Genomic DNA, 27,088 nt, shown 5'->3' on the forward strand with positions numbered 1-27,088 from the left:
GACCTTACTGTAGGAGACCCTTGTTGAAATACTGGAGCACATCACTGTGTTGTTTTAATTGTGCCAATGATGTTACATACTTAGTATGCTTCACCTATTGGCAGGAGGTATCCATGTGAAACATCTGGACAACAGGCTTCACCTTCAGAACAAACATTATTTTCAATATAAGAAACACCTACTGAAATATCTCCGAATTGAATAACAGGACGTGGACTAAAGTTATGGGGAACCTTTTTCTCCTAAGTTCATGGTTTCAAGGACAGTGAGTTTGTTGCTCATTAAGCAGAGCTGTATCTTCAGCAGCACTACAAGCAGAACACATTATCCCCTGGAAAGAGCAGTGGCAGGAGGAGCCCTAACCATTTTGCTGGCCAGGGCAGAAAACATTTTCAGTGCCCCTCCTCCTCACGAGTGGTGAGTCAGTGCCTCCTGAAAGAAGGTACCCGAGAATAACCGCCTTACTCGCCCACCCCTAGAACTGGCCCTGCATCCAGCTGATTCCAAAGAAGCTGTAGTACAAGGAATGAAGTACTCCTGGCTGCACCCATAAGGCCTTCATATTCAATGCCATATGGTTAATACACTAACATTTGACTCTCTGCCTCTGTCGCACCTGGAGGGAAGGGATGTCAAGGAGCCGATGGCAGATAGAGCTCTGCAACTGCACGTGCCAAGTCATGCTTTTCTCAATGTTGTCAAACTCTAGGCCCCACCCAGCATGCCCCTCTGAAGTGATTCTTTTAAAAGTGATAGCAAATTCTAGTAGCACTGAGGAGGATGGACACCCCAGAGAAAAATTGTGTGTGGTACATTGAAAATGAGGCAAGCTAAAATCCTGAAGTAATGCTCTCAAAATAAATAGTACAACCCACGGCCCAGATCCTCCGAAGAACTTAAGCATCTGAGTAACTTTCAGCATATAAGCAGTCTTACTGAAATCAGTACGACTGCCACATGCTTAGAACTGCCCACATTCTCCACTGCTTTGCTAGATGTGAACCAGAAGAAACAGAATATAGGATGAACTATCAGAAATAGTTTCATTTGTTAGAATTGACTTTATATAGACACATTTATGGCTCCACAACTCGTAGCACACAGGATCCATCCCTAAATTATCAGGGTTTCATAGCCAAACACTCCAAATTTAATAAATGTCAGAATTAAGGTTTCCTGTGTAACCTTAATTTGGCCCTCTTGTACATATGCATTATGATTTAGTTTTTAATTACATGATCACATACTATTTTTTCCAGAGGAGCCCTGCGTCATTCAGTGCACAATGCTCACTTAATGAGCAGTTTATTCAATAGTTTGTTTTCTCCTCATTGTTCAATGTGTGGCCCCCATGCCTTATTTACTGCTCATTATTCAATCCTGCTCCAAAGACAGAATCACTCATTTCCTCATGGGCTTTTCTCTGGCACGCATCACTATAATATTTGAGTGCTTCACAAACCTGAATTAATTTTCACAAGTCCCCTGTCCCCTGGATAAGGGGGTGGTACTATCCTCATTTCACACCTGGGGAACTGAGGCACTAAGAATGTAAGGTTCAAAGTATCCAGTAATTTTGGGTGCCCAATTTGAGATGCTGAGGAGCTGATGTATCAGAGTACTTAGCATTACATAGTACTCTCTGTGTTCAAAATACAGTTCTCATTGACTTCATCACAGCTGCGAGCACTCAGCACTTCTGCAGATCAGACAGCAGGATCTCATCAGGCACCCAGAAAATGAGGAACACACAATTAGTGGCCACCTGGGAAAAGTTTAGTTTAAGTGACTTGACTAGCATCACATAGAAATTTTGAGGTAGAGGAAAGGACATAATCCATATAAGGCATCATTCAACTGCCTTAACCATGAAACCACCCCTTCTCTTTCTGAAACCCCCTGCCTCATTCCCTACAGACCTTCCAACTTCTGCAGCAAATGAAGCAGGGATCTTACAAACAAGAATTTCCTTCACTACAGTCCTGATTCGTCCTTTTCCCACCCCATGAGGCAGGAGTCCTGTCGGAAAAACTAGTATGTGATCATGTAATTGAAGACTGTATCATAATGCATAATACACACAAGGGGGCTGAATTAAGGTTGCACAAGTAGCCTGAACTCTGGCATTTCCTAACTTCTGAGTGCTCATTGTATTATTTTAACTTAGTTTGTGTGTGTGTAATTCCTAGTTTTTTAGAAAAACAAACTGAAAAAAACAGTAGTTCTGTCTTGTGGGATCATATTGACAGCCCCATGGTTTCATCAGCAGGGTTGGAGCTTTGAGCCATAGCATAGCCATCTGACACTTGAGCTAACAGAGTAACTGACAGCCATAGTAGGTTGTCATCCTCTATGTGGACCAGCACTAGATGGAGATGAGACACACTCTTTCTCAGAAGGCTTCACAGCTATTTGCTGACAGCAGAGGAATGGAGACTCAGGGATCTTTGGTTCCATTCCAGTCTCTGGAGGGGAGCATGTTCTAGTGGGAACAGACTCTTTTGCTCCAACCTGTCCCTATCCTGTTTCTTCCCCAACTCTCGCTCTTTGTCCCAGTCCCATTCTCCTTGCCTACATAGTCTCAGTCTCCACTCCTCAGACTTCTTATCCCAGTCTCCTTGGCTAGCAAGTCCTAGTCTCACTACTCCAGACTCTCCATTCCCAGTCTGCTTGCCAGGGCTGGCTCTAGGCACCAGCATTCCAAGCATGTGCTTGGGGCGGCACTTCTCATGGGGTGGCACTCCAGCCCTTTGGGGGCGGCTCTTTTCAAGGGGCAGCACTCTGTTTTTGTTTTTTTGTTTTTGCTTGGGGCGGCAAAAAACCTGGAGACGGCCCTGCTCCTTGCCCAGCCCCCCCTACACCCCAGTCTCCTTGCCCAGACAGTATACGTTCCCCCACTACCAATTCTTCATCCAGTTGGTCTCTCGTCTCCATACATGCTCCCCCCCACCCACATTTGCCATCCCACTGGCTCCCGGTCCAAATTTTCCTTCCCGAGCTCCTTGTCCAGTCTCAGTCTTCCTCTCCCTAACCACCTGGGGCCTTGTGCCAATCTCTTTGCCCAGCCAGTCCTAGTTCTTCCCACACACCCTGGCTCTCTGTCAGATATGTCTCTCCTCCTTCCTCACCTCCTTCCCCGCCCCCCACTGGTTCTTAGTCTGAGTTTCTGCTCCAGTTCGCAGTCCCAATCTCCTCGCCCCGCCAGACTTTCAGTCCCAGTTTCCCTCTTCCCTGCCCGCCAGCCTTCAACCCCAGTTTCTGCCCTCACCCCCAGCGCCTTGTCCCCCCTGCCTTTGAATCAGGCAGCTTTCTCCTCCACACTGCCTGGTCCCAGCGGGGTGTGTGGGGCTGGAAGGAGGTCACTGAATGCAAAACATAGAGTCTCCCCACTCTCAGTTGGATGACTGTATCCAGCACAGCCTACACCAGCCCAGAGCTGCAATTGCAAGGAAAGTCCTGCTTAGCCCTGGGCTGAAGCATGCCCTATGCACATGACATCTTTGGGGAATTTAGCTGCTAAAATCCACTGCACATGTGCAAACTGTGATTTTTTTTTTTATAAAAGGCTTACAACTTGGCCAAATTCAGGCAGATTTTCATGGGAACACCAAAAGGCACAGCCCTCACAAGTAAGCCCCCATCTCTGCCATATTTCAGGTCCCTGCCCCAAAGCATGAGGGTGTCAGAGCCTTTGAACGAAAAGGTTGCCAAGTTTTTTTAACATGGGCAAAACAATGTATTTTCCTGAGCCTCATTCTTGGAAACAGCTGAACTGTTTTGGCTGAAAAGTTCAAAAACAAATTCATCCCATGGCAAACACGTGGCTTGAAAAATTTCAGCCCAAACAGTTGAAGTTTGGCAGCCATATGCAACTGAAAATAGGGTCTTATAATGGGAAGTGTCAGGCAACACACACACACACACACACACAGATTAATGCACCATTTCTTACTTTATTTTTATTGCAGGTCACCCACATATTGCCTTTGCAATGAGCTGTTGCTCCAGTTAAGGATAACTGCCAGTATTAGCACTGCATGAAATATAGCCCTAATTTTAGCTGGGAGCACTCACAACTGATGTTTCTTAAGAACTGAATGGATCCATTTATATGAAGAATCTAAAAATAATGTGAGTTATTACACTGTAGAACATCAATGGGAAAGTCCAACGTGAGAATGAAAACTTTGGGTGTGGGAATTGAATCACTTGAACAATTATTTGATGATTAAGTATTATTGCTTACATCATTGACTTATTCCATTATACCACTCAAGTTTTTCAATGTCTGTTTAGAGAGGTTTCAGCGGAAATGTTACTAAAACACTGTCATGACCATGGTTTTTCTGTGTCACTAAATGAATAATGTAGCACACCCTTCCTGTGTTCTTTTACCCATACAAACTCGGGGGCGGGGGGGACTTAAACTTAATAATAAATTAGAGGTTGCATTTATATTTCCATACAGACAACAAACCAACTCACTGAAACAAAAAGCCAAACCAATGAGAACCATCACCTGATATGGCTCTAATGCTCTATTTACACACAGTGTGGACAGAATTGACTACTCTTCCTTAGGCAAGACCCAAACACTTACCTTGATAACCAAAAGTAAACCTTTGAACATGCCTTGTTCATCTCTTGCCTTAATTACTGTAACCGCCTTTGGCCTCCCCACGTCTCACTTTTCCTCTCTCCACTCTATCCAAAATAACTATCCTTTCAAGTTGCTCTAATCATGTTTGTTGTTCCATCCCTCAGTCTCTTCACCAGTTTCCTCTGTCATTTCACATCAGTTTTAAGATCCTTGTTCTCAGGTGCCCAGCTCACCTCTCAGCTCTTTCCTCCTTGCTCCATCCCAACCAACTTTCCACCCAGTCCTTTAAGTGCTGCCTGTCTACTTCTCACACTGAGCTTCATGCCTTCTTTTTACACTGCCTTTTATGCTTGGAAATAGGAATAGAAGGAACATGGATGTATCAATACAGAAGGTATTCGGAAGTGCTCGGAGAGTTTTTTAAAGTAACAGCTGACATTGTGATGAAATGTCACTTCCAGTCTGCTTAGTTCTGTGAATGGGCTCAACATTCCTCCCAATCAAGAGCCTCCACTTTGACTTTGTTTTGGGACACAATGAATGAAATTTTTAACTAGATATGTCAGTGGTTCTAACCCTACACAAGTTGACTGCAAAGACAGCAAAGCACAATCTCGTCTGCCCTGGCAACAGAAATGTCTGACCACTCTATGTCAGCCACGAATGCAGAAATCAGACAACGTAAGGCTTGGCAAGAAACTATGCCAAGGGCCAGAGAGCACTTTACATTTAGGAGAGCTATCTGTCCTCAGCCAAGCATGGCTCGAAGGCCCGGGAAAAGCAATTCTTCAGAGGCAAAGAGAACTTGCATTGACCTAGCAGAGCTGATGGCTGGAGCTAACCAGCACATTTCAAGAAAAGATGATTTGTGCTTCAGATGGCTCATAAAAATTACAGAAGCCTCCTTATCAACTCCCTTTTTGCTATCAGTGTTATACCTAAAATGTATGGGGAAAAGGGTGGTAGTAACTGATAACTCTGGTGACTTCTAAATGCTATTCTTCCAGTGAAGAGACGTGGCCACAAAGCAACACCACACAGTCCATTCTGGGATTAACAGCATGTTGGATAGATAAGGAGACAACTGTGCTTCATTGTAAAACTTTCAGCAATACATACACACAGGAATCATCATTTCAGATGCATTTCTGGACATGCTTCAAAAAATGGCAGATTGCCAAAGACTTCAAACAAACTCTGCAATCCCGTATCGAGGATCCATTATTAGCATCTTCCTCCAGGGAGGAATTTATTTGCCGTGGGCTGGAAGTTGGCCTGACATTTAAGCCCCTCCTCTTCCACTGTCTCCAAAAAGCACAACACACAAACAGATTAGGTCTGGCTGTTGCACAGCTGATTCAATGTGTGGTGGCCAGGTAGGACCACTTTCAGCATGGCTAGATGCCTGCTGGAACATAACTGCGTTCTTGCTGTCTTTTGTTCATCATATCCCCGCTTGGAACAGCTTCCCTCTTCCTGTGCCCCAAATGACTTCCTTTTCCTCTTTCAAAACCCTCCTTAAACCATGTTTTTCATGTAATCTTCCAATTCTAGCCTCTCCCATCTTTGCCTCTATCCTTAATCATTTGCACGGTCCCTGGCTGAATTGGACTAAAAGCCCCTCAAGGCCAGCAACCATTCTTATCTGTACAGTGCCATGAACACCTATGGGAGCATATAAAGAATACAGTAGTGGTGGAAGACATGATCCCCAGGCCTGATTCTCAGTTACACTATTTCCCATTTGTATTGGTCTGACAGTGGAAAGGGTCTTAAAGTGGGTTTAGCTATAATTCACACACTATAAGGCCCTTTTATACTGCCACAGCAGAGTAAAGGGAACTAAGGGTATGTGTACACTGCATTTTATAACCTGTGGCAGCAAGTCTCAGAGCCCAGGTCTACAGACTCAGGCTCATGCTATGGTGCTAAAAACAGCTGTGTAGGTGTTTGGACTCGAGCTGGAGCTCGGGCTCTGAAGCTCAGAGTGGGTGGTGGCACAACATGTATGCTGCTGATTTTAGTGTGGTAGTACAAGCCCAAATCCATAGACCCGGACTCCGAGACTCGCCGCTGTGGGATTAACAACACAGTGTAGACATAGCCTTAGTGTAACTGAGAATGAGGGCCCCTGTGTTTGTCACCTGAAGTTTTATGAAGCCCTTCACAATTACTGGGAATTAAAGGCACTAGGATAAGATTGTGCTTCTTTGTAATACTATCTGCCATTATTGCCACAAGTCAAACTAGACTGTAAGACCAGATACAGTGCTTAGCTTTTCTAGTGGCAAACTATGTTAATAGATTTTAAGGACAGAAGGAACCTCTGTGATCATAGGTCTCATCTCCTGCATAATACAGGCCCCAGAACCTCACTGAGTGATTCCCGCATGCAGCTCAATAACTTGTGGCTGAACTAGAGCATCTTTTAGAAAGAAATCAAGTCTTTATTTAGACTTCAAATGATGGAGAATTCACCACATCTCTTGGTAAGCTGTTCCAATGATTAATTACCTCCATCTTAAAAACTGGAGCTTTGCTTCCCATTTGAATTTGTCTAGCTTCAACTTCCACCTATTGGATCATACTATGCCTTTGACTGCTAGATTAAAGAGCTATCCAGCTCAAGACATCTCTTAAGCGTCTCATCTATAGGTTAAAAACATTTAACCCTTTAAGTCTCTCACTGTAAGGCAAGTTTTCCAGACCCACAGTCATTCTTGTCGCTCTTCTCTGAACCCTCTCCAATTTTTCAACACCTTTTAAAAATGTCTACAGCAGTATTCCTATAAACTAGTATTACAGCTGTGATGAGAGCAGATTGTGCTATGCTCTTATCAAAAATAAGAGAAATTGCACAATGGCATGAAATGGAGTAAATATCACATGACATTTTGGTACAAACCTAAGCAAAGTGTAACTTTAGATTACGCTTGTAAAGTTATTGGTCCCATTGGCGCTCTATAGTCTCACTGGTCTTTTGACACTTTCATGTCTTCGTCACATTCCCAGACAGCATCAAAGTGAAAATGTAAATGTTCACACAGAAAATGAATTGTGAGTTGTAATTATAAGTTGCCTCTTCATGCTTATGTTCACCTCTCACAAAGCCTATAGGCCCCGTGCTACCAACAGTTATTCTCATCCATAGTCCCCAAGCCTTTAATAGGACTAGGCACAGAAGGAAGTACCTTTTTGCAACATCAGGCCCTATATCTGTAAATAAAAACCAAACTCTCTCTCTCTCTCTGTGTGTGTGTGTGATATGCATGTACACAGTCCTTCAAATTTAAAACATTTACAATACCATGTCATTCAGTTCTTCAGTTTTAGCTCAATGATCTCTTAAAATACATTCCCAGATAGTGCCTTAGCATAGTAGTGGTATTTTGACTCCCCCAACCATACCTTATTCTTCCCCTCTATCATTGCCATGTGTTGAGTGATGCTCTGGATTCTGTTTCCTCTGCTGCTGCCACTTTTCAAGATGAAAGGTCCCTCGGTGTTAGAGCAAACTTCATACCTATGGAGAGGAGAAATCAAGTGCTTCTCTTAGCAAAATGAGTGTGGAATAAACAGTTGATTCAGAAGAACAAGTAGCTGTCCTAAGCACCTGCTGCTCCTAAGGGAAGTCAATAGGAGCTGTAAGGGCTCTAATAAGCTGTCAATTACATCTATGCTTCTTGATATCATTAGCAAACATGGGCTGGAGGCTGAAGTTCAGTTCCAGATCCAAACTTCCCCCAAGAGTGAAGGTTCTTTGGACTCTGTTCTTGTTTGACCCACTGTAGAGTTGGGCTTCAGGCGTGAAATTCAAATATAGACGAGAATCTGAACTGAATCAAAATTTGGGACTGTTTGAGCCCAGTATTCTGATTCTAGTGTTCCAAAGTTTGAAGCCCACCATTCAGGTTCAGCCTTAGCTTTAATTATTATTTATATTATTTTAAGACTTAAAATGCTGACAAATTTTAAAAACTTCTGAGGTCCATTTTTTAAAAATGATTCCAAAAATGAACCTTTATGTGCAGGTTCTTTTGGTTATCATAAAAATTATGTCACAAGCTCTAATTTTCTTTGTTTCAACAGATTATCTTCCACATGTTATCTTTCAATTTACAAATGGTAAACTATCTACTGCTGTGACTTCCTGTTTACTAGACGGGCATTAAAACTACAACCAAATAATCTTACAAATTAACAAAATAAAAAGTTATATCTAACTGCCAAAGGGGTTCAAACATTTTTTTAAAAGCTGAATTAAAAGCATATTACATTAATATCTTACACTACAAATTGGCTTTTAATCAGAACATTCAGATGTGGTCATGGTGGAACTAATTTGTTTTCCAAAGCTTAATTTGGTACATATGGAAATAAACACTTTGGAATGTTTGTTACATTCTGTCCATCTCAAATGTTTTCTCAGGACATCTAATTATATTTTTAACTATTACGTTCAATCCCAATTTAAAAGGTAGAGCTTGCCCCTTCGTTTGTGTAAAAGCTCTTTCAAGTTTGATATGTTCTTCAAACACATCAAAGTTTTTAAATATAACACATTTAATGCTCATCAGCAAATTGGATTCATATGTACATCGGGCTGTTTGGAGAAGTCACCTTTAAAACCACTTGGTTGTGCACTGACAGCTACTGCTAAACTGACCAGAAAATCAAATAACTCTACGTTTTGCTTGCTTCCTTCATTGTTTTTGTATCACGGTAGATGGTTTACACCATATAATAATTTTAAAATGTTTTGCATTACATCAAGAGTAATATTATATTAACTAATGTTATGTTAACTAATTTAACAACCTTTCAAAATGATGATTCATTAACTAATTTGGACATCATTACAGATGTGTGGCTTTCTGCCCCAAGAATTCCTTATGATGCAGGGATATGCTCAGCCATCTTACAGAAGTGAAGGGCCATGTTCCTTCACGTGGAGGGTGGGGGAAGCGATGGAGAGGATTGGGATGGCAGGTATGCGGTATGGGTGCAATCCACAAAGCAACTCAGGTGCCTAAACACCAATGTTAGGTGCCTAAATCCCCACTGCGACACAAAACCGCTGGTTGACTGCTGCCTAACCCTGTTGATCATTTCAAAACTCATTTGGCTCCTAATTTTCTACTGTAAAAGTTCCCTAGGCACCTAAGTTTTAGGCCATGGGGCATATGCACTGCTGCCCCGCTCCAGGCGCCCAGACACCTGTCTTGTACCAAACCCTAGAGCAATTCACAAACCAGGGGAAGATAGACATTCAGCTGCCTAAGTCACATGCAGTGTTTGATCTAGTAGGCAGCCTCTGAGCATGCCTACCAGCTCAGGGCCCATTCAAAATCTGGCTGGATGAGGCCAGGAGGTATTAGTGTATACTTCATAATGCTTAGTCCAGTGCCTAGAGCACTCACCTGGGATGTTGGAGACCTAGGCTCAATTCTTCCTTTTTCCAGAGGGGGAGAAAGGAATTGAAGGGGGGCGGGGGGCGAGGCGATCTCCCACTTCCTAGGTGCATGCTTTGACCATCAGGCTAGAGTCATTCTCTCTTGCTGGCTTAATGACTATTTAAGAATTCATCCACATGGAACAGTCATTGGTGCAGAGTGAGAGAGAGTGCTGGTGAGGATCCACCTGGGTGGTGGAAGACTCCAGGGCCAGATGCCCTGCTCCAATGATTTGTTCAGTAGTTACCCACAGTGGAACAGCTTCAGCAGGAGAGACTGAGACAGCCCCACATCAGTACATGCCATAGCCCAGTGGTTAGCACACCCTTCTGGAGACTCCCCCCTCAAATCATTTTGCCCCCTGTGGCAGAGAAGGAGGAACTGAACCTGGGTCTCCCATATCCCAGGTGAGTGCTCTAACCACTGGGTACCACCACCTCCTCCATTTTATGGGGAGCAAGGCAGGCCCAGAGTTAATTCCTGCAAGAAGCAACTTAGGCTCCTAAGCGAGCTGCCACCGGGTGGCTGGTTCCTGTTCATAGCTCACTAGCAGAGCTAGGCGCCTCCCTGCAGCCCACACTTAGGGCTGGTCTACGCTACAGACCTATATCGGTATAACTACATTGCTCAGGGGTGTGAAAAATCCACACCCCTGAGCAACATAGTTATACTGACTTAACCCCCCGTGTAGACAGCGCTATGTCGGCTGGAGAGCTTCTCCCAATGACTTAGCTACCGCCTCTTGGGAGGGTGGATTAACTGCAGCAACGGGAGAGCTCTTGTGTAGAGTTGCCCTTAGGCTCCTATCTCAGAGAGTGGGGCGGGGCTCAGCACACACTCCTCCAGTCAGCAGTTCCCATTGGCTAGCTTAGGCAGCTCACTCCAGCTGGCTTTGTGGATCTCAGTCTAAGGCACCTTCATTGTATAGGGAGCCTAGGTGCCTAACTTGGCTTTGTGAATAGCAGTGTTGTTCCTGTGGTTTTCTAGGCACTAAGAAGTTGGGGGCTATGATACTCAGCGTTGCAACGCCTACATCCCTTCACAGGTCCTGCCCTATCTACCCAAACATTTCTCTCATGCTTTCCATATGCTATTTCAAAAATCAGTTTCTGTGAGCACACTCGTAGAGGCCTGAGTGAGTGGATGGGATATAACGTTAAGACAGTTTTGTCAACTCATTCAAGAGCACGCAAGGACAAAAATAGGCTTTAGAGTGGTTCAAATAAAGTTAACCCCTGTCTGCTTTGGCTGCACCACTCTTCAACAAAAACAGTGTTTTTAACAGCCTGTTTGAAAAACAGGAAACTAAATTGGAGGAAACTGTAATATAGATGGGGCCAATAATGCTTCCATATTGCTGTGATTTGCAGGACATATTCAGTGACCTCGAGACTGTCTGTACACAAATGACTATTTCATCTAGTCCCTTGCAGTTTGGGTAGGGGAGGGATCTTGTCACTATCAAGTGAGGCATCATGATCTCAGTTCAACCATTTTTCTTGTCCATCAGGTGTTTCTTTGTCAGATTTTTACCCTTTGAAGCAGGTGAAATTGTAGTCTTAGAATCATAGAATATCAGGGTTGGAAGGGACCTCAGGAGATCATCTAGTCCAACCCTCTGCTCAAAGCAGGACCAATCCCCAACTAAATCATCCCAGCCAGGGCTTTGTCAAGCCTGACCTTAAAAACCTCTAAGGAAGGAGATTCCACCACCTCCCTAGTCTTGCCTCACTGAATACATTGACGTCTCTTTGCTGCAGTGTTGAAAGTCTGGCCTTTTTTTGATAAAAGTACTTGTTGAAAAACATAATTTGGCAAGGGAAGGTGGGAAGGTTTAGATGAAAAGGGCTTCACAATCAGAATTAGGCTGTGCATCGGCTATGCCAGAGATCTTAAAGGTCCGCAGCCTCTGAACCTAGTTGAAATTATTCTCTATAAGAGAATAATTTACAGAGGAGTATGTATGATTAGACTGTAAACTCTTTGGGACAGGGACTATCTCTGTTATATGTCTGTATGATGCCCAGCATAATAATAATAATGAATAAGTAAAACACTGGATGGAATTTTCCCCAGGGATGTGCATATGTGGCTTCTATTGACTTCTAAAAGAGAACTGGATAAATTCATGGTGGTTAAGTCCATTAATGGCTATTAGCCAGGATGGGTAAAGAATGGTGTCCCTAGCCTCTGTTTGTCAGAGGATGGAGATGGATGGCAGGAGAGAGATCACTTGATCATTGCCTGTTAGGTCCACTCCCTCTGGGGCACCTGGCATTGGCCACTGTCGGTAGACAGGATACTGGGCTAGATGGACCTTTGGTCTGACCCGGTACAGCCATTCTTGTGTTCTTATGACTTCACATGTTATATTATGTTCACATTGCTGACTATAATGGTAATGCAATTATAATGGAAAATCAAATTCATTAGTACCAGTTAGCCACATTTTGAATGACTTCTTCTAATTCTATTCTCAAATAATAAAATATCTCAATGCAGAACGAGAACGGTTTTCAGTGTCCTGACTTTGTTAGCCAGTTCAGTACCTAATCTCCCCTCCCTCCCCCCCCATTATTTCCAACTGAGCCACATAGTATCATTGTTTAACCCAGCAGAATTGGTTAGAGCTGTGCAATAGGTAAAGGAGAGTAATTAAAATCATGCCTCCTGCTTTGGTTTATAATGGCAGGTATCTTGTAACAGAAAGGGAAAAGTCTTAGTTGGATTTAAATATAAGCCCTGAGCCAAGTTTGTGTTTATGTAATGATGTTTGAAAAGGTACAGACAAGAATGGAGCTATACAAATCCATTCTGGCCGGGACTGAAAAATCATAATCATCTTCCAATTATTTTAACTGATGTTTCACTGTGGGTCTCCTCATATAACTTCATCTATGCATTTTTGTGTATGTTGTTGTTTGCCAATCTCTTCAAATTATTCACTATATAAAATAGGTGGGGCACTCCTATTTGTAACCAAAAATGTCAAAATTACCGTGGGGAAATCCCACAAATCTTTGGGAATCAGAGACTGAAAAGATTATTTTTACCTGGATCTCTCTGGAGCTAGGGGAACTCCAGTTGAGCTGAGTTTAGTTTCCTTAAACACCCAGGAGGGTTTACACCAGAATTGGAGTCAGACCAATGGAAAGCACACAACACACACAGCAATTCACAAACAAGTTAGAGCTTTGCCAGCATGCTCATAAGTAACGCAACCAGTCTCCCCAGCCTTACACCTGCCTTCACACAGATCCTTTCATGCCCTTTTGTGCTGGTTCCATGTATACACATGTAGGTAAGTGTATATATCAGGGCACAATCAGACCCCAGTGTCCACACTAAGTGGTAAGGAGATTCACGGGGGGCCAAAGGTTAGGAATCCTTCCCCCCGTGACTGGAGGGATCAGGGGTCCATTGTGCTGGGCACTGTACAAACACAAAGAGACAATCCAGGCCCCAAACAGCTTCCACTCTAAGCAGGACTGACAAAAGGTAGAAGAAAGGAAGTATTATCATGCCCATTTCAGAGATGGGGAACTGAGGCACAGAGACATTAATAATGAAATCCCGGCCCCCACTGAAGTCAGTGGCAAAAATCCCATTGGTATCAATGGGGACAGAATTTCATCCCCAGGGACTTGCCCTAGGTCACACAGGGGCCAACCTGGGACTGAATCCAGAGCTGTGGAGTCCCAGGCCAATGTCTTAGCTACAAGACCTGGTCAATTGTTTCTCTTGAATTCCGTTTTCTCTTCCCCTAATTAAGATGTGTGCATGCGTGTGTGTATACAAACACACACGCTTTAGCCCTGTTGTGTCAAGTGCTTGAGAAATAGGCTATTCATTTGTAAAACCAGAAGCCATTAATTCTATTTTGGATTTTCAGAGGAAAATGCCGAAGGGGGAATGAGGGGTCAAAGCTGTTAATCTGACACTCCGTACTCTCAGGAAGCTCAAAGCACATGCATCGTAGTTAGTCAGAACACAAAAAACTCCCTGCCTTTTAAAGAAAGGACTTAAGACTGTGGGCAAACTTAACTCCCTGGTTTTCAGTTTTATGAATTTACACTCTTGGGAGGGTTTTTGTTTGGTTGGTTGTGGGGGGTTTTTGGAACCAGAAGTTCAACTTTAAAGGCCATTTGTGGAATTGGCCACATACCAGCACTTCAGAAGTAATTTGGGGGAGGGGCGTGAGCCTGATTCTTAAGAATACATCAACCTCTTAAGGAAGTAGAGTGTGCCACGTTTGAAGATGCAAAGATAATCACAGTGCTGGGAACGTCTTGTGTAGAGGAGGAAGCCAAACAACAAGAGGAAAGCAGCATATGCTTCTGATTTCGCACAGGAAGCTCACAGCACCTCCTGTCAAAGCAAGATAAGAAAACTCCCATGGCCTATTCTGGACAAGGCCACTGTTATCAACCTTAGCTTCACACTGTCCTCACTCTACTCCACAGCCCTCTCCCTTTCCTAATGAGTTTCAGAACTCTTACCTCTATTTGCATACCACATGCCAAGCATAATAGTGTGGTATATTTATAACTATTGATGGGGAAAAGTTTCCAGGGTGAGAGTGTACTACATGTCATTTTGGCTTATTCCACTGAAGTCAAAACACAAACCAGTTTCATTCTAGAGCCTAATAGGTATAAACACCAGTATTAACATAAAAATAGTCATGTTACCAATATGGATGGTTTACATTGATTTGCGAGGGCTTAGGCAAAGGATTTTGCTAGTTATTCTCAGGGTGTATTGAACTTCCTGTATTACAGATGGACCTGAACCAAAACTCTGGAACCTAGCAAACCCCAACTTGGAACAAGATCTGAAATTTGCAGCTCAGATAATACAGTGATGGGTACCAATATAAGAACCTAGATCTCTGTATTATATTAAGAAAGAGGGTGGCAACTTCTGTATTCACATCACTTGAATTCCTCATTCCCAAACCTACCAGTGAGATCCTGGGAGCCTACCAAAGCTGTCCCAGACTTAAAATCTAATTCAGTCCTCAAAAGAGTCTTCCATTCTCAGCAAATCCATAGGTATTGTAAATAAATATTGAGATCTTAAGAGCAACTGACATCTAGTCTGTATTTTATCTTATTCATGGTGTCTCTCGTATTTATTAACTGAGTTTGAATGGTTTTCAGGCACTGTCAATAAATAACTACTTCTGTGAAGCTGGAGTGATGAGACTGAATTGGGAGACAGCACAGGTATGAAGAGCAAGAGAAAGGCACACAGCAATTGGGGTTAATAACTTTTAACACTGGTTAAAAAATAAAACCAAATCATATCGCCTTTCTCAGTGTCTATCATGTTTATACTAAAGAATTGTCTTCATCAGAGTTTGGGCAAACTTACTGTCAAGAGATGAAGTGATTTGCATCACTCAGGATGTGATCATGACAACACTGACTTAAAGATACAGGATCCGGAAAACCTAAGCCCTAGAATCATGAAGAACATAGGGAAACTAGTTTCCCCTTTGGTTACCAAAAACGCAAATTTACATGAGACTGTGCTTATCTGCACATTGGGGTTCTACAACAAAAGCTAGGGTGACCAGACAGCAAGTGTGAAAAATTGGGACGGGGTGGAGGGTAATAGGAGCCTATATAAGAAAAAGACCCCAAAATCAGGACTGTCCCTATAAAATCGGGACATCTGGTCACCCTAACAAAACCCATCTGTGCTGTTGTGTAATCCATAGCACAGTGCAATAGTCATCACACATTGTTGGGAATCCTGAATCATTTTCAGCCAGAAAACAAAGGGGCATAAGAGTAGTAAGGAGCAAGGAGATGTTATAAAATGTCTTCTATGGGGGTGGTTGGTCTGCTGGTATGTTGCCAACGTGTTTGAATATAATTGGCTGCCAGTGTTATAATGTGTTTACCTGTTGAAGACCCACGGTATAAATGTTCCTTTGCTACTGCAGGTGCTGTCTCAAAAATAATCAGTGATAGGGTGATATTGATTTCAATGGGGCTGGGATTTCACCCAGGATGGCCAGCCTACCATATTAAAAGAATAAACAAATAGCAATATGCTTGGAGCACATTTTCAGTAAGTGTTAGGACATGGCTACATTTTTACAAATTGTTTCTCTTTTTTAAAAGTGTCTTTGTATTTTAGTGCTTATGCAAGGGGGCCAGACTGAAAGCCTGGTGCATGAAATCCTCCGTTTATTCACAGTGACGGGCACAGCATGAACAGCAGCGGTACAAGCTTCCCCTCACTGACTCCTCAGTGTGCCTCAGATCTGACCTGGAGATGAGAAGGTATGTCACTCTTCACTCTCGCTGGTCCTTGGCCTCTCTGCTGGGGCTGTCCCAGGTGCCAGTCAGGGCCAGCGGAGGGGGTAGTGTTTGTGATGTCCATGCCTGCCCACTGGAAGCTGATCAGACATCACAAGCTCATGTCAGATTTGACACCTGCCAGTTTGCAGATGGCAACCAACTGCTGATCTCTACCAACCAGCACCACTCGCTGGAGTCGTTCAAACCACCCTCTGCATGAACAGAAATGGGAGACCCCTGGCCAAAGACCCTATAAGCCGTGCTGAAAAGTTTTGCCTTAATGAGCAGCAGGGGAGCAAGGGACTGCTTAGTGACCATTCCCTTGGACTCTGCCACTTGTGTGTAGGATCAAGACAAAAGTTTCTTTTCAATCTCTCTGCTCAGGTGGGTAGCGGGGGGAGGGGAGAGGAGAAGGGGAACAGTGTATGTTCTTTGTGAGCACCCAGGTGTCCCAGGTCCCATGCTTTAACTCTGGCTCCCTTTTTTCTGGTATAGATCCTTGCTACTTCTCATGTACACTAAAAAGCAAGTTGACAGAAAGCATGAGTCCCCCTCTATCCCCCCACCCCCACCCTGCCAGTGCTTTCCTGACATGCAGCCATGGATTTAGAGAAAAGCTGGCTGGGAATTACAGGAGTAAGAACAGCAGTCTTTCTTATTATTAACCATGGGTAGCTGGACTATACAAGCTGTTCTCTTTTCATGGTCACAGTTTCAAGCAGTACAACTGGTCCTGAACCATTTGCTGGGACTGCTACTGAAGACTGGTTGTCCTGAATTTTCTCAAACAAAACATTATCATCTTAAGAGTTCCCAGTATGCTCAGGAAATTTGTCTGGGGCATGGAATGAAAAGAAAAGTCAGATGTGTCAGAAGCCAGGAATGACATTCCCACCTCAACTAAATTGCCCACATTCTTCTCATGACCGTCATAAACCCTTTAAGGCCTGGTCTACACTACGACTTTAATTCGGATTTAGCTGCGTTAATCCGAATTAATCCTTAACCCGTCCACACAACGGAGCCAGTTACTTCGAATTAAAGGGCGCTTAAAATCGATTTCTGTACTCCACCCCGACGAGCGGAGTAGCACCAAAATCGATTTTGTAAATTCGAATTAGGGGTAGTGTGGCCGCACACCACCGAATTAATGTGGTTAAAATTAATGGGGTAGTGTGGCCGCACACCACCGAATTAATGTGGTTAAAAACCGAATTAATGTGCTTAGTGTGGCCGCGCACAATCGAATTTATACAATCTGTTTCCCAAATTCGAATTATCTAAATTCGAATTAATCTCGTAGTGTAGACGTACCCTCAGTGGGTTGTAGCCCACGAAAGCTTATGCTCTAATAAATTTGTTAGTCTCTAAGGTGCCACAAGTACTCCTGTTCTTTTTGCGGATACAGACTAACACGGCTGCTACTCTGAAACCTGTCATAAACCCTTTAGTCACCCTACTTTTTTTCCTGGCTATCTTATCCATGAGAGATACATTAATCTATATAATTAAGTGTCCTACAATAGTAGATCATGCAGATGACTTGGCAAATGGTTGCTGAAAGAATGAGTTCTCTTCCAATTGCTTTGCAGCTTGTGAGACCAGTGGCCCACCAGGAAAGTGACAGTGCATCCATTTCTCTGGTCATTAAGGTGACATGGGATTATTATACCTTGGTTTTTGTTATTAGCTAATTGCATTTTGCTTCTTGACACTCTGCTTCCTGCTGCACACTGCTCAGCAGTTCTTACAAACTCAGAATAAGATTTTGTTTCAGCCAATTCTTCCTTCCTTCCTTCCTGGTCCTCCACCTCCTTTCCTCCCTCTGCTAGATGTTAATCACTCAGATCTCCTGTACAGTCACTGGGACTCAGCCACTCACTTTCCCTCTCGGACTCTGAGAGAGGGCCAATTCCCCTACCTTTCCCATAGCTGAGATGAGCATTGGCTGGAGCTCCGGAGATGTTGCTCAAAGCATAAGAACAGAGCTAACAGCTGAAACGTCTTTCCTTACTGTTGCAACAGAGATTGGTTTTAACGTTTAATTTAGTGGAGGAGGAAAGGATACTCTCAAGTATCAGGACTTCTGAGAAGTCAGAAGGCTAAATGGAAGGACCATAAAGATAATAGGAGCAAATTGTGCAATCTGACTCCCTTTTATTCTCAATTCTCAAATCTCTGATTTGGATGCACAGTCCAAGCTCAGGGTTTCCAAGAGAACACAGGCAGATGTTGTTCAGTGCCTGCTACACTAGTCTACTTTCTCTACTCAAACAGAACATTTTTCTCAGTCAAGAATACAGTCAAAAGACCCCACTTAGATCCTGATGCAGCACCCTGTATCTGCATCCTTCCAGGACCCAGATCATCATGAAATCTCCATCCTCACAAAAAGACTTTTATATAGGAGCAAGCTTATTGCTGTCCAGGAAAAGGAGAGCCTCTTCCTCCTACACTACACTTCTCCAGATTATCTGGCATGGCACAGTTGTCTTACCTTCACCCAAACAACCTATGGGTTCCTAGTATTATCCCTAAACAGAGCTGTCATTCAGGGCAATGTTGACTCAAGGTTTAAGGAGGATACTGCAATCCCTCTCCAGTGCTCCAGTTGTCCTGGTTGGAGATACATGGCTCTATACAGCAATTCCCTCCCTGTACTGCTTACCAGACAATGTCAATTCCATTCGCCAGTGAACAGCTGAGCGGTAGTGGAGACAAAGAGCCACTGACAGTGCCCTGCCAGGTGGTCCACGCTCAGCACTGCTTTGGGCAGAGGACTTAGGGCAACTCTGAGTCAATTGTGGCACTGGATGTAGGAGGAGGGGAAAGCCAGCCTCAAAGAGAGGCCCAAGAAAGGAGGAGATTGAACAGAGGGAGATATTTAGAGGGGAGAAGGAAAACAGGGGAAAGGGTGCGGAAAAAATACTGACAGACAGGATAAAAGCAAACTGCTATGTAAAGGGGGAGAAGGAATAAAAACAAAGGCGTAAGAATGTTAACACTATATTTTGAGAAATGCTTGCTTATATAATGAAATATAATGATAAATGCATTAATAATTCTATTTAAGCACATACACAGTCTGATCCTGCAACCATTTATGCAAATGGCAAAGCTTCCATTGACTTCAGCAATGCAGGAGTGGTGGATAGTTTAGGAGTCCCACTGGTTTTAAAGATTTGGTGTGTTCCAGAGTTAGCACCTATCTCTAACTTGGGGAATCCTCGTCAATGTGGTCCAGTATTTTCAACTGGTTGAACTTTTGAAAGGACACTGTTTATTCACAATATGATTTGCACAATAGCCAAACGCATTTTCATTATAGTTTAATTACAGTAAGTAACAGTCCTCTGGGATGTCTGGGACATTGTTATATTTTCTTATGTTTTAAACCAGTTTGGTTTGATCCATCTCTAATTAAAAAAAAAAAAGACCTTGGCAACATCTTGTATCTTGTGCTTAAGCATTCTTTTATTAGACTTGAGAAACTATGATTAAGAGCTATTTTAAATCTAGTACTGCTGAAATTTGAACGATCAAGCTTTTGGTTCATTTAAAGCACATAATGAAGCCTTTGATAGCCTTTACAATATGCACAGTAGAGTCATCAGAAATAATTGTTTGCCACATTTACTGTATCACTACAAGAAGGACAGACAATGGCAAACTATCCCAAGCCTTGATATAAAAAAAACAAGCAAATCTGTGTTTGACAAATACATCGGGTCTTATTCTCAGGGCATTTTATAGGTAAAATATTTGAAAGGACTATTTTGCAAGATGCACATAAAGGATCAGGGGCACTTTTCTAGTAATTTCCACAGGACAGAAGTGGCTGCTCATTAGTGAGCATCAATTTTTGGCTCACAATGGAAGCCTACAGTATAGGATGACCTGCTTTATTTGCTCATTTGTTCAGTGTGAAGCAATGCTGAAAATATTTCAGTTGGGAGGCTCTTTCTCACTCTCTTTACTTGATTTAAAATTCTTTAATGGGAATTTCAGTTCTCTGCACATGCTACGTGCAGACCGACACACCATAGCAGGTATGCGTGCAAGTTTTAAAAAAGATGAGTGAAGAATATAGACCCGGAGTCTCATTTACACATAGTTCCCTTTACAAGCTTTGCCAATGTAAAGGTGCATTTAAGTGGGGAAAAAATATATTTACACCCACGCTAAGCCTACTTTGGGCTATCAGAGTAGCATAAAGGCTCCTTTGTGTAAATGAGAATCAGACCCATAGAATCCATCAGCCAGATCCTCAGCGGATGTAAAATTAGACCAGCTGAGGATCTGGCCATGTGTCAAATTAAACAAAGGCATTCTTGAACTACCTGTTGATGTGACCTACTTTTACCATAACTTAAGACTCAGTCTTCCCTTCCTGAAAATAGAAGGTGGCACAGGGAACAGAACACCACACAGACACTGTGGACAAGCTAATGGGCATCCATGGTTGCAGACAGCCACAATTAAATTTGGGTGCTTCAGTACATTTCTAATTAAGTCCAATTAACATTTGTCCTTTACTTGTTAATTTTACATACCTCACCGATGTTCCAACCCTAGTTTCCTCCAGTAATCTATCCAAGCCCATCCTAATGACTCTGCCTTTCAGTCCTTTATGAGTATACCGACATAAACAATGTACAAATGCAATTAGACTGGCTCTGCACGCAGGGCCTGCTCCCAGTCCCATTGAAGTTGGTGGGAGTTTGGGCACTTATTTCCATGAGGGCAGGATCAGACCTTCTCTACGTAGGCTGTTCTAAATGCAAACTCTAAGCTTCTGCCTGGATGTGAGCTGCTCACATCTCTTCGTCTCTGGAAAGTGCCCACCACTGTGGTGTAGGAGGGCCATCTATGTAGAAATGAGCTCAAAGCGCAAAAGTGAGATCACTCTCGCATTCAGGGGATGCTTTGGAAGGGAGGTTTCCAGGCAAATCATTATATAGAAAAGGGCCATTGCAAAGTGCAGATAGGATTTGTGTTCAGATATTGAAGACTCTCGGGCTGTTCTGATCCAGGGTTTTAATTCAGGCCAATTTCCAACTAAACTAACCTCTCTTGTCCTTAGTCTATGTTTTTTCTATAGTACTGATGCTCTTTTCTGCAGTTTGGTGCTGAGTACCATGAATTCTCTGATTGCTTTCTTACAAAGACTACCTTTTAAAATGGCTATAATAACTGAATAGGATCAATCCGCTCCTCTGCCATCCATTAACCCAGATCATCCCATCCACTGGCAATCACACACAGCCCTCCTTTGTTGCACCTGAGCTTTCTTATTTTCATCAAAGAGCCCTAGCTTTTCCTGTCCACAGTCTCAACAGTAGTGAATATGCTGGGAATCCCAAATGGATCATCTCTATGGGCAGGCACAAGACCCTCAATCCTTTATTACTGCATTTTTCCAAAGTCGATGGGAAAGAATGCGTGCTTAGGGCTTATGAAGGTGTTCTCTCAGTACAGCCTATGGCAATCTGCCTCAATTCCTGCAAGTGAGGGAAGTCCCAGATCTGGGTCTTTTAGGGCCTCTTTTACGCTGCTCTGGCCCTTTTACCTGGTGTAAAGGGGCCAGAGCAGGGATGAGAATTTCACTCAGAGGTCCTAACCTTTTTACTTATTCTGTATTAAATCAGTAGTAACTGCACTGAACACAATGGACCTACAACCAGGGTAAAAGTGGTGTAAGAGAGGAGAATCAGGCCCCAATTTTCCCAGTGCCTAATATTTTGTAGATACCTCCAAAACAGTAACCAGCATTCAAAGAAACAAAACTAATTCAACATAATAATGTTGCTGTGTTTGCAGAGTTGCTCTCTGGGGAGCTGGCGTAGGTTACTCACTTGGTATTCAGTTTGTTTGAGTCTAAACATAATGGAAGGGTAGGGGGAGAGGGAGCTAAACCGTCCAAGATAACATTCCAGTGCTGTGTGTGTTTACAGGTTCAGAAGGGTCAAATCAATTGAAGCTCAGTCAGAACATGATGAGGATATCTCTTCAGCTGTCCACGATCAACGTGGAACTGTCCAGAGATAGAAACGCCCAAAGAATAACACTGTGTCAGTGCTGAGGAAACCAGTGATTGTACTGAACAATATCAATATCCCACTGTGCCTTCCTTGGCAACCTCTGCCCAGACTAATTTAAGACAAACACAAATCTGCAGGGCAGATTGCAGGATCAGTCATTTTGAGCAGGTGTTCCACACTGAGAAGCTAACCTCTAAAGCTTCAAGGCATGACTCCCATTGATTTGAACGGACCTCCCACAGCAAACGTTCTGCACACCACTGCTTATGGCACCTGTTTCATTCCACCCAGAATGAGACTTGTGGAGAAGGAGGGCCAGAAGCTCGGCTGATGTACACCAGCATGGCTCCCCTGAAGCCATGGACCTTTGGCCCTGAATCTGACAGAGGAGATTCAGACTCTAGAGAAAATGAGACTAGAGGTGACAACTCAGGTTTGGTATAAATACGCTGGGGAAAATGATTTGTACTGTTGGGACTGCTCTGCCTTTTCCGACCTTCACTGAATAACTTTTTTGAGGATTCTACCCAATACATCTAATGCTGGCTAGCTAGCAAATAAAAGATGAAGTACGTAGCTGTATATAAGCTGTGGCTGATCTAGCTATAGGATATTAACACACATTCATTACTTTACTTCCCTCTGTTTTTATTCTCATTTTATTCTCTCCATTCATTTGCATTCTCTGCGAGCCCATTAGTTTTGGGTGAGCTTTAAAAACAACCTTTTCTCTTATCCCCAGATGAGTCTTTCCTTGTCTAGTATTTTGGGGAGGACAAAATCCCACCAGAAATTTGAAAAATATATAAGAAAAAGTTATTTAGTAGCAAATGAGTTAATTTGAGCAGAGTAGGGGAAAAACAGGGACATTTTAATTACACTATTTGTCCCCCTCGATTCCATAAAGACAAACTTGTTGAGCAATGTTAGAACAATTTTTAAAAATCCCATTCTTCAATTTTCCATCAAGAAACTATGGAAACAGGCTTAAATGTAGCCATCCTGTTGCCCACATAATTGACAAAGGTGAAGTTACTTAAGTTCATTGCATAATTAATCACATAGTATCAATGTATCTGCATGATCTTAAAAAAATACACAGAATCCAAGGACTACACTGCAATACGTTTTAGATTTCAACTATAGAAATACTGAGGGAACAAAGATTTAAAGAAATAGCCACATTTTCAAGTGGTTTCCATTAATGTACCTTTATGCCGCGATCCTGCAAAAACGTAAGCATGTGTTTAATGTCGCACTGTGAGTAGTTCCACTGATTTCAATGGCATTACTCACATTGGGTAAAGTTAATCATGTGCAGAAATCTTTGCAGAAATTGGGCTTGGACTATAAATTCTTGGAGGGAGGGACTGTTTTTTTATTATATGTATGGAGGCTACTACCGAAATGGGGCCCTGATCCCTGATTGGGGCTATAGTAACCGCTGTAGTACAAATAATTGTGGGTTTATCAAGTGGAGTGTGCAAATCTTCACATCTGTGCATATAAACAGGCACTGGCAGATCTAACTACACAAAGTTGGCACTAAGAGCACTTGGGTACCTAAAGTTAGGCAGTTAAATCCAGAGAAGGGGAACACCTGTAGCTTCCACGGGAGAGATGCCAGTGGTCACCATCTTTGAAAATCAGGCCAATTTTACGTAGATGGCAAACTCTGGAGCTCAGTACCTAACTTTATACATCTGAAGTCTGAAAAATTTTCTGTACTGCAGTTTCCAAACTAAATATAGTAATTCTGACCTACCTCACAGAGAGGTTTTGACCATGGCTGTCGATTAATCACAGTTAACTCACACTATTAATTCAAAAAAATAAATCATGATTAAAAAAATAATCACGATTAATTGCAGTTTTAATCACACTGTTAAACAAGAGAATACCAATTGAAATTTATGAAATTTTGGATTTTTTTCTACATTTTCATATATATTGTATTCTGTGTTGTAATTGAAATCAAAGTGTACATTATTTTTGATTTGCACAAATATTTGCACTGTAAAATGATAAACAAAAGAAAAAAGTATTTTTCAATTCACCTCATACAAGTACAGCAGTGCAATCTGTTTGTGGTGAAAGTGCAACTTACAAATGTAGATTTTTTGTTGTTACATAACTGCACTCAAAAACGAAACAATGTAAAACTTCAGCACCTATGAGTCCACTCAGTCCTAATTCTTGTTCAGCCAATCGCTAAGACAAACAAGTTTGTTTATATTTACAGGAGATCATGCTGCCCTCTTCTTATTTACAATGTCCCCAGAAAGTGAGAACAGGCATTTGCATGGCACTTTTGTAGCTGGAATTGCAAGGTCTTTATGTGCAAGATAAGCTAAACATTTATATGCCACTTCATGGTTCGGCCACCATTCCAGAGGACATGCTTCCATGTTGATGATGCTCGTTAAAAAATAACGCATTAATTAAATTTGTGACTGAACTCTTTGGGGGACAATTGTATGTCCCCTGCTCTATTTTACCTGCATTTTGCCATATATTTCATGTTATAGTAGTCTCGGATGATAACCCAACACATGTTGTTCGTTTTAAGAACACTTTCACTGCAGATCTGACAAAATGCAAAGAAGGTACAATGTGAGATTTCTAAAGATAGCTACAGCACTGACCGAAGGTTTAAGAATTTGAAGTGCCTTCCAAAATCTGAGAGGGACGAGGTGTGGAGCATGCTTTCAGAAGTCTTAAAAGAGCAACATTCCAATGCAGAAATGGCAGAATCCGAAACACCAAAAATGAAAATTAACTTTCTGCTGGTGGCATCTGACTCAGATAATGAAAATGAACCTGCGTCGGTCCTCACTGCTTTGGATTGTTATCAAGCAGAACCCATCATCAGCATGGACACATGTCCCCTGGAATGGTAGTTGAAGCATGAAGGGACACATGAATCTTTAGCGCATCTGGCATGTAAATAACTTGTGACACTGGCTACAACAGTGCCATGAAAACACCTGTTCTCACTTTCAGGTGACATTCTAAACAAGTAGTGGGCAGCATTATCTCCTGCAAATGTAAACACACTTGTTTGTCTGAGCAATTGGCAGAACAAGAAGTAGGACTGAGTGGACTTGCAAGCTCTAAAGTTTTACATTGTTTAATTTTTGAATGCAGTTTTTTTACATAATTCTACATTTGTAAGTTCAACTTTCACTATAAAGAGATTGCACTACAGTACTTGTATTAGGTGAATTGAAAAAAATACTATTTTGTTTTGTTTTTACAGTGCAATTACTTGTAATCAAAAATAAATATAAAGTGAGCACTGTACACTTTGTATTCTGTGTTGTAATTGAAATCAATATATTTGAAAATGTAGAAAACATCCAAAACTATTTAAATAAATGGTATTCTATTATTGTTTAACAATGCAATTAATCGCGATTAATTTTTTAATCGCTTGACAACCCTAGTTTTGACAATTGAATGTTTAGTGTTTTGTCATGTGCTACATACATCCTAAAACTCACCAGGAATGCATATTCGATTCTCCCCTGACAGGGGATATAACAACTTCCAGAATCCCAGCCTTTCTGGACAATTGTCCCTTGCAATGTCAGCTGGGATTCTCATGCTGCAGAAGGGAAAGTGGGGAGAAGTGGACTTCAAAATTCCATGCACACACTTAACATAAACTGTTATTATTTTATCTCACTTGTATTTTGGTAGGACCTACAATATGCTATGCACTGTCTAAACACAGAGTATGACATATGGCCTGCCCAAAAGAGCTCACAATTTGAGAAGACAAGCAAAAGTCATAGAGCAGGAAGAAGGATAAAACTTACAATCAACACTGCTTCCCTCCCTTCCAAACATCAATAATCCCCAAAGGTCTCTTGGCCTAGCAATTAACACCTAGCTACTTTTTTAATAGATAGCACACTAATGTGGGTTTTAAAGGCCTAAAAAGAGGAAAGGGTCATGGTCTTATGGATCAGCTCAAGGAGAGTGCCCATGTGTTATGGGGCAGCATAGGAAAGACACTAAGGACAAAATTCAGGAAAGCATCTCTTGTCAAGAAAGTACTGAAGCACATGCATGAATTTAAGCACAGCCGTAAGTCCCAGTGAAAGTCAGTGGGACAGAACACATGCTTACGCGCATTCCTTAACTGGGGCTGGTCACAAGCTGGCTGGCCCTTAAGGGTTCAGCCTGTGACAGTTCACCCACCCCACTCCCAAACCCCATACAGAGCTTCTCCTGAACAGCTGGAGATGAGGTGGCTCAACTTAGTTATTAGACCCCGCTGGCGGAAAGCTAGGGATACTCATGAAGAGTTGGGTGAGCCTAGCTGGGGAGAGGAGCTGGATTGTTCCCCCTCTCTGAGAAGCAGCCCTGACAGCTGGCTGAGAAAGGAGAGAAAAGGAGACAGGGTGAGCTGGAAGCCTGACGGGAGGCAGGAACCTTGAGGAGCAGCAGACTGTCTGAACCCCTGAGTGGGAGGAGGAATGTGCCAGTCCCTGGGCACTGGGTTGTTAGAGGCACAGGAGCTGGGACTAGGCCTGGGGACAAAGTATAGCAGTCAAGGCCCACCTGTGAGCAAAGGCAGCCTGCTGAGCAGCGGGGCTGAAGATTCAATTGTTTTGAGTATTTCTGTTGGACTTTGATACAGGGCTCTATGGCCCTGGAAGGGGTAGGGCTTTA

The 27,088-nt window shown here is 42.6% G+C and overlaps 1 protein-coding gene across 1 annotated transcript in view; it reads right to left on the minus strand.

The window, feature by feature from the left end:
- LOC113406786 (vascular endothelial growth factor receptor 1-like) overlaps positions 1–27,088 on the minus strand; it is a 147,537-nt gene that overhangs the window by 69,067 nt on the left and 51,382 nt on the right. Inside the window, exon 11 of the mRNA XM_026653493.1 lies at positions 8,009–8,123. Coding sequence (XP_026509278.1) covers positions 8,009–8,123 — 115 coding nt within the window. The remainder of the gene's footprint in view (positions 1–8,008; positions 8,124–27,088) is intronic.

The sequence above is a fragment of the Terrapene carolina genome, unplaced genomic scaffold (genome assembly GCF_002925995.2).
Source record: "Terrapene carolina triunguis isolate 2854851 unplaced genomic scaffold, T_m_triunguis-2.0 Scaffold139, whole genome shotgun sequence".
Lineage (NCBI taxonomy): Eukaryota > Metazoa > Chordata > Testudines > Emydidae > Terrapene > Terrapene triunguis.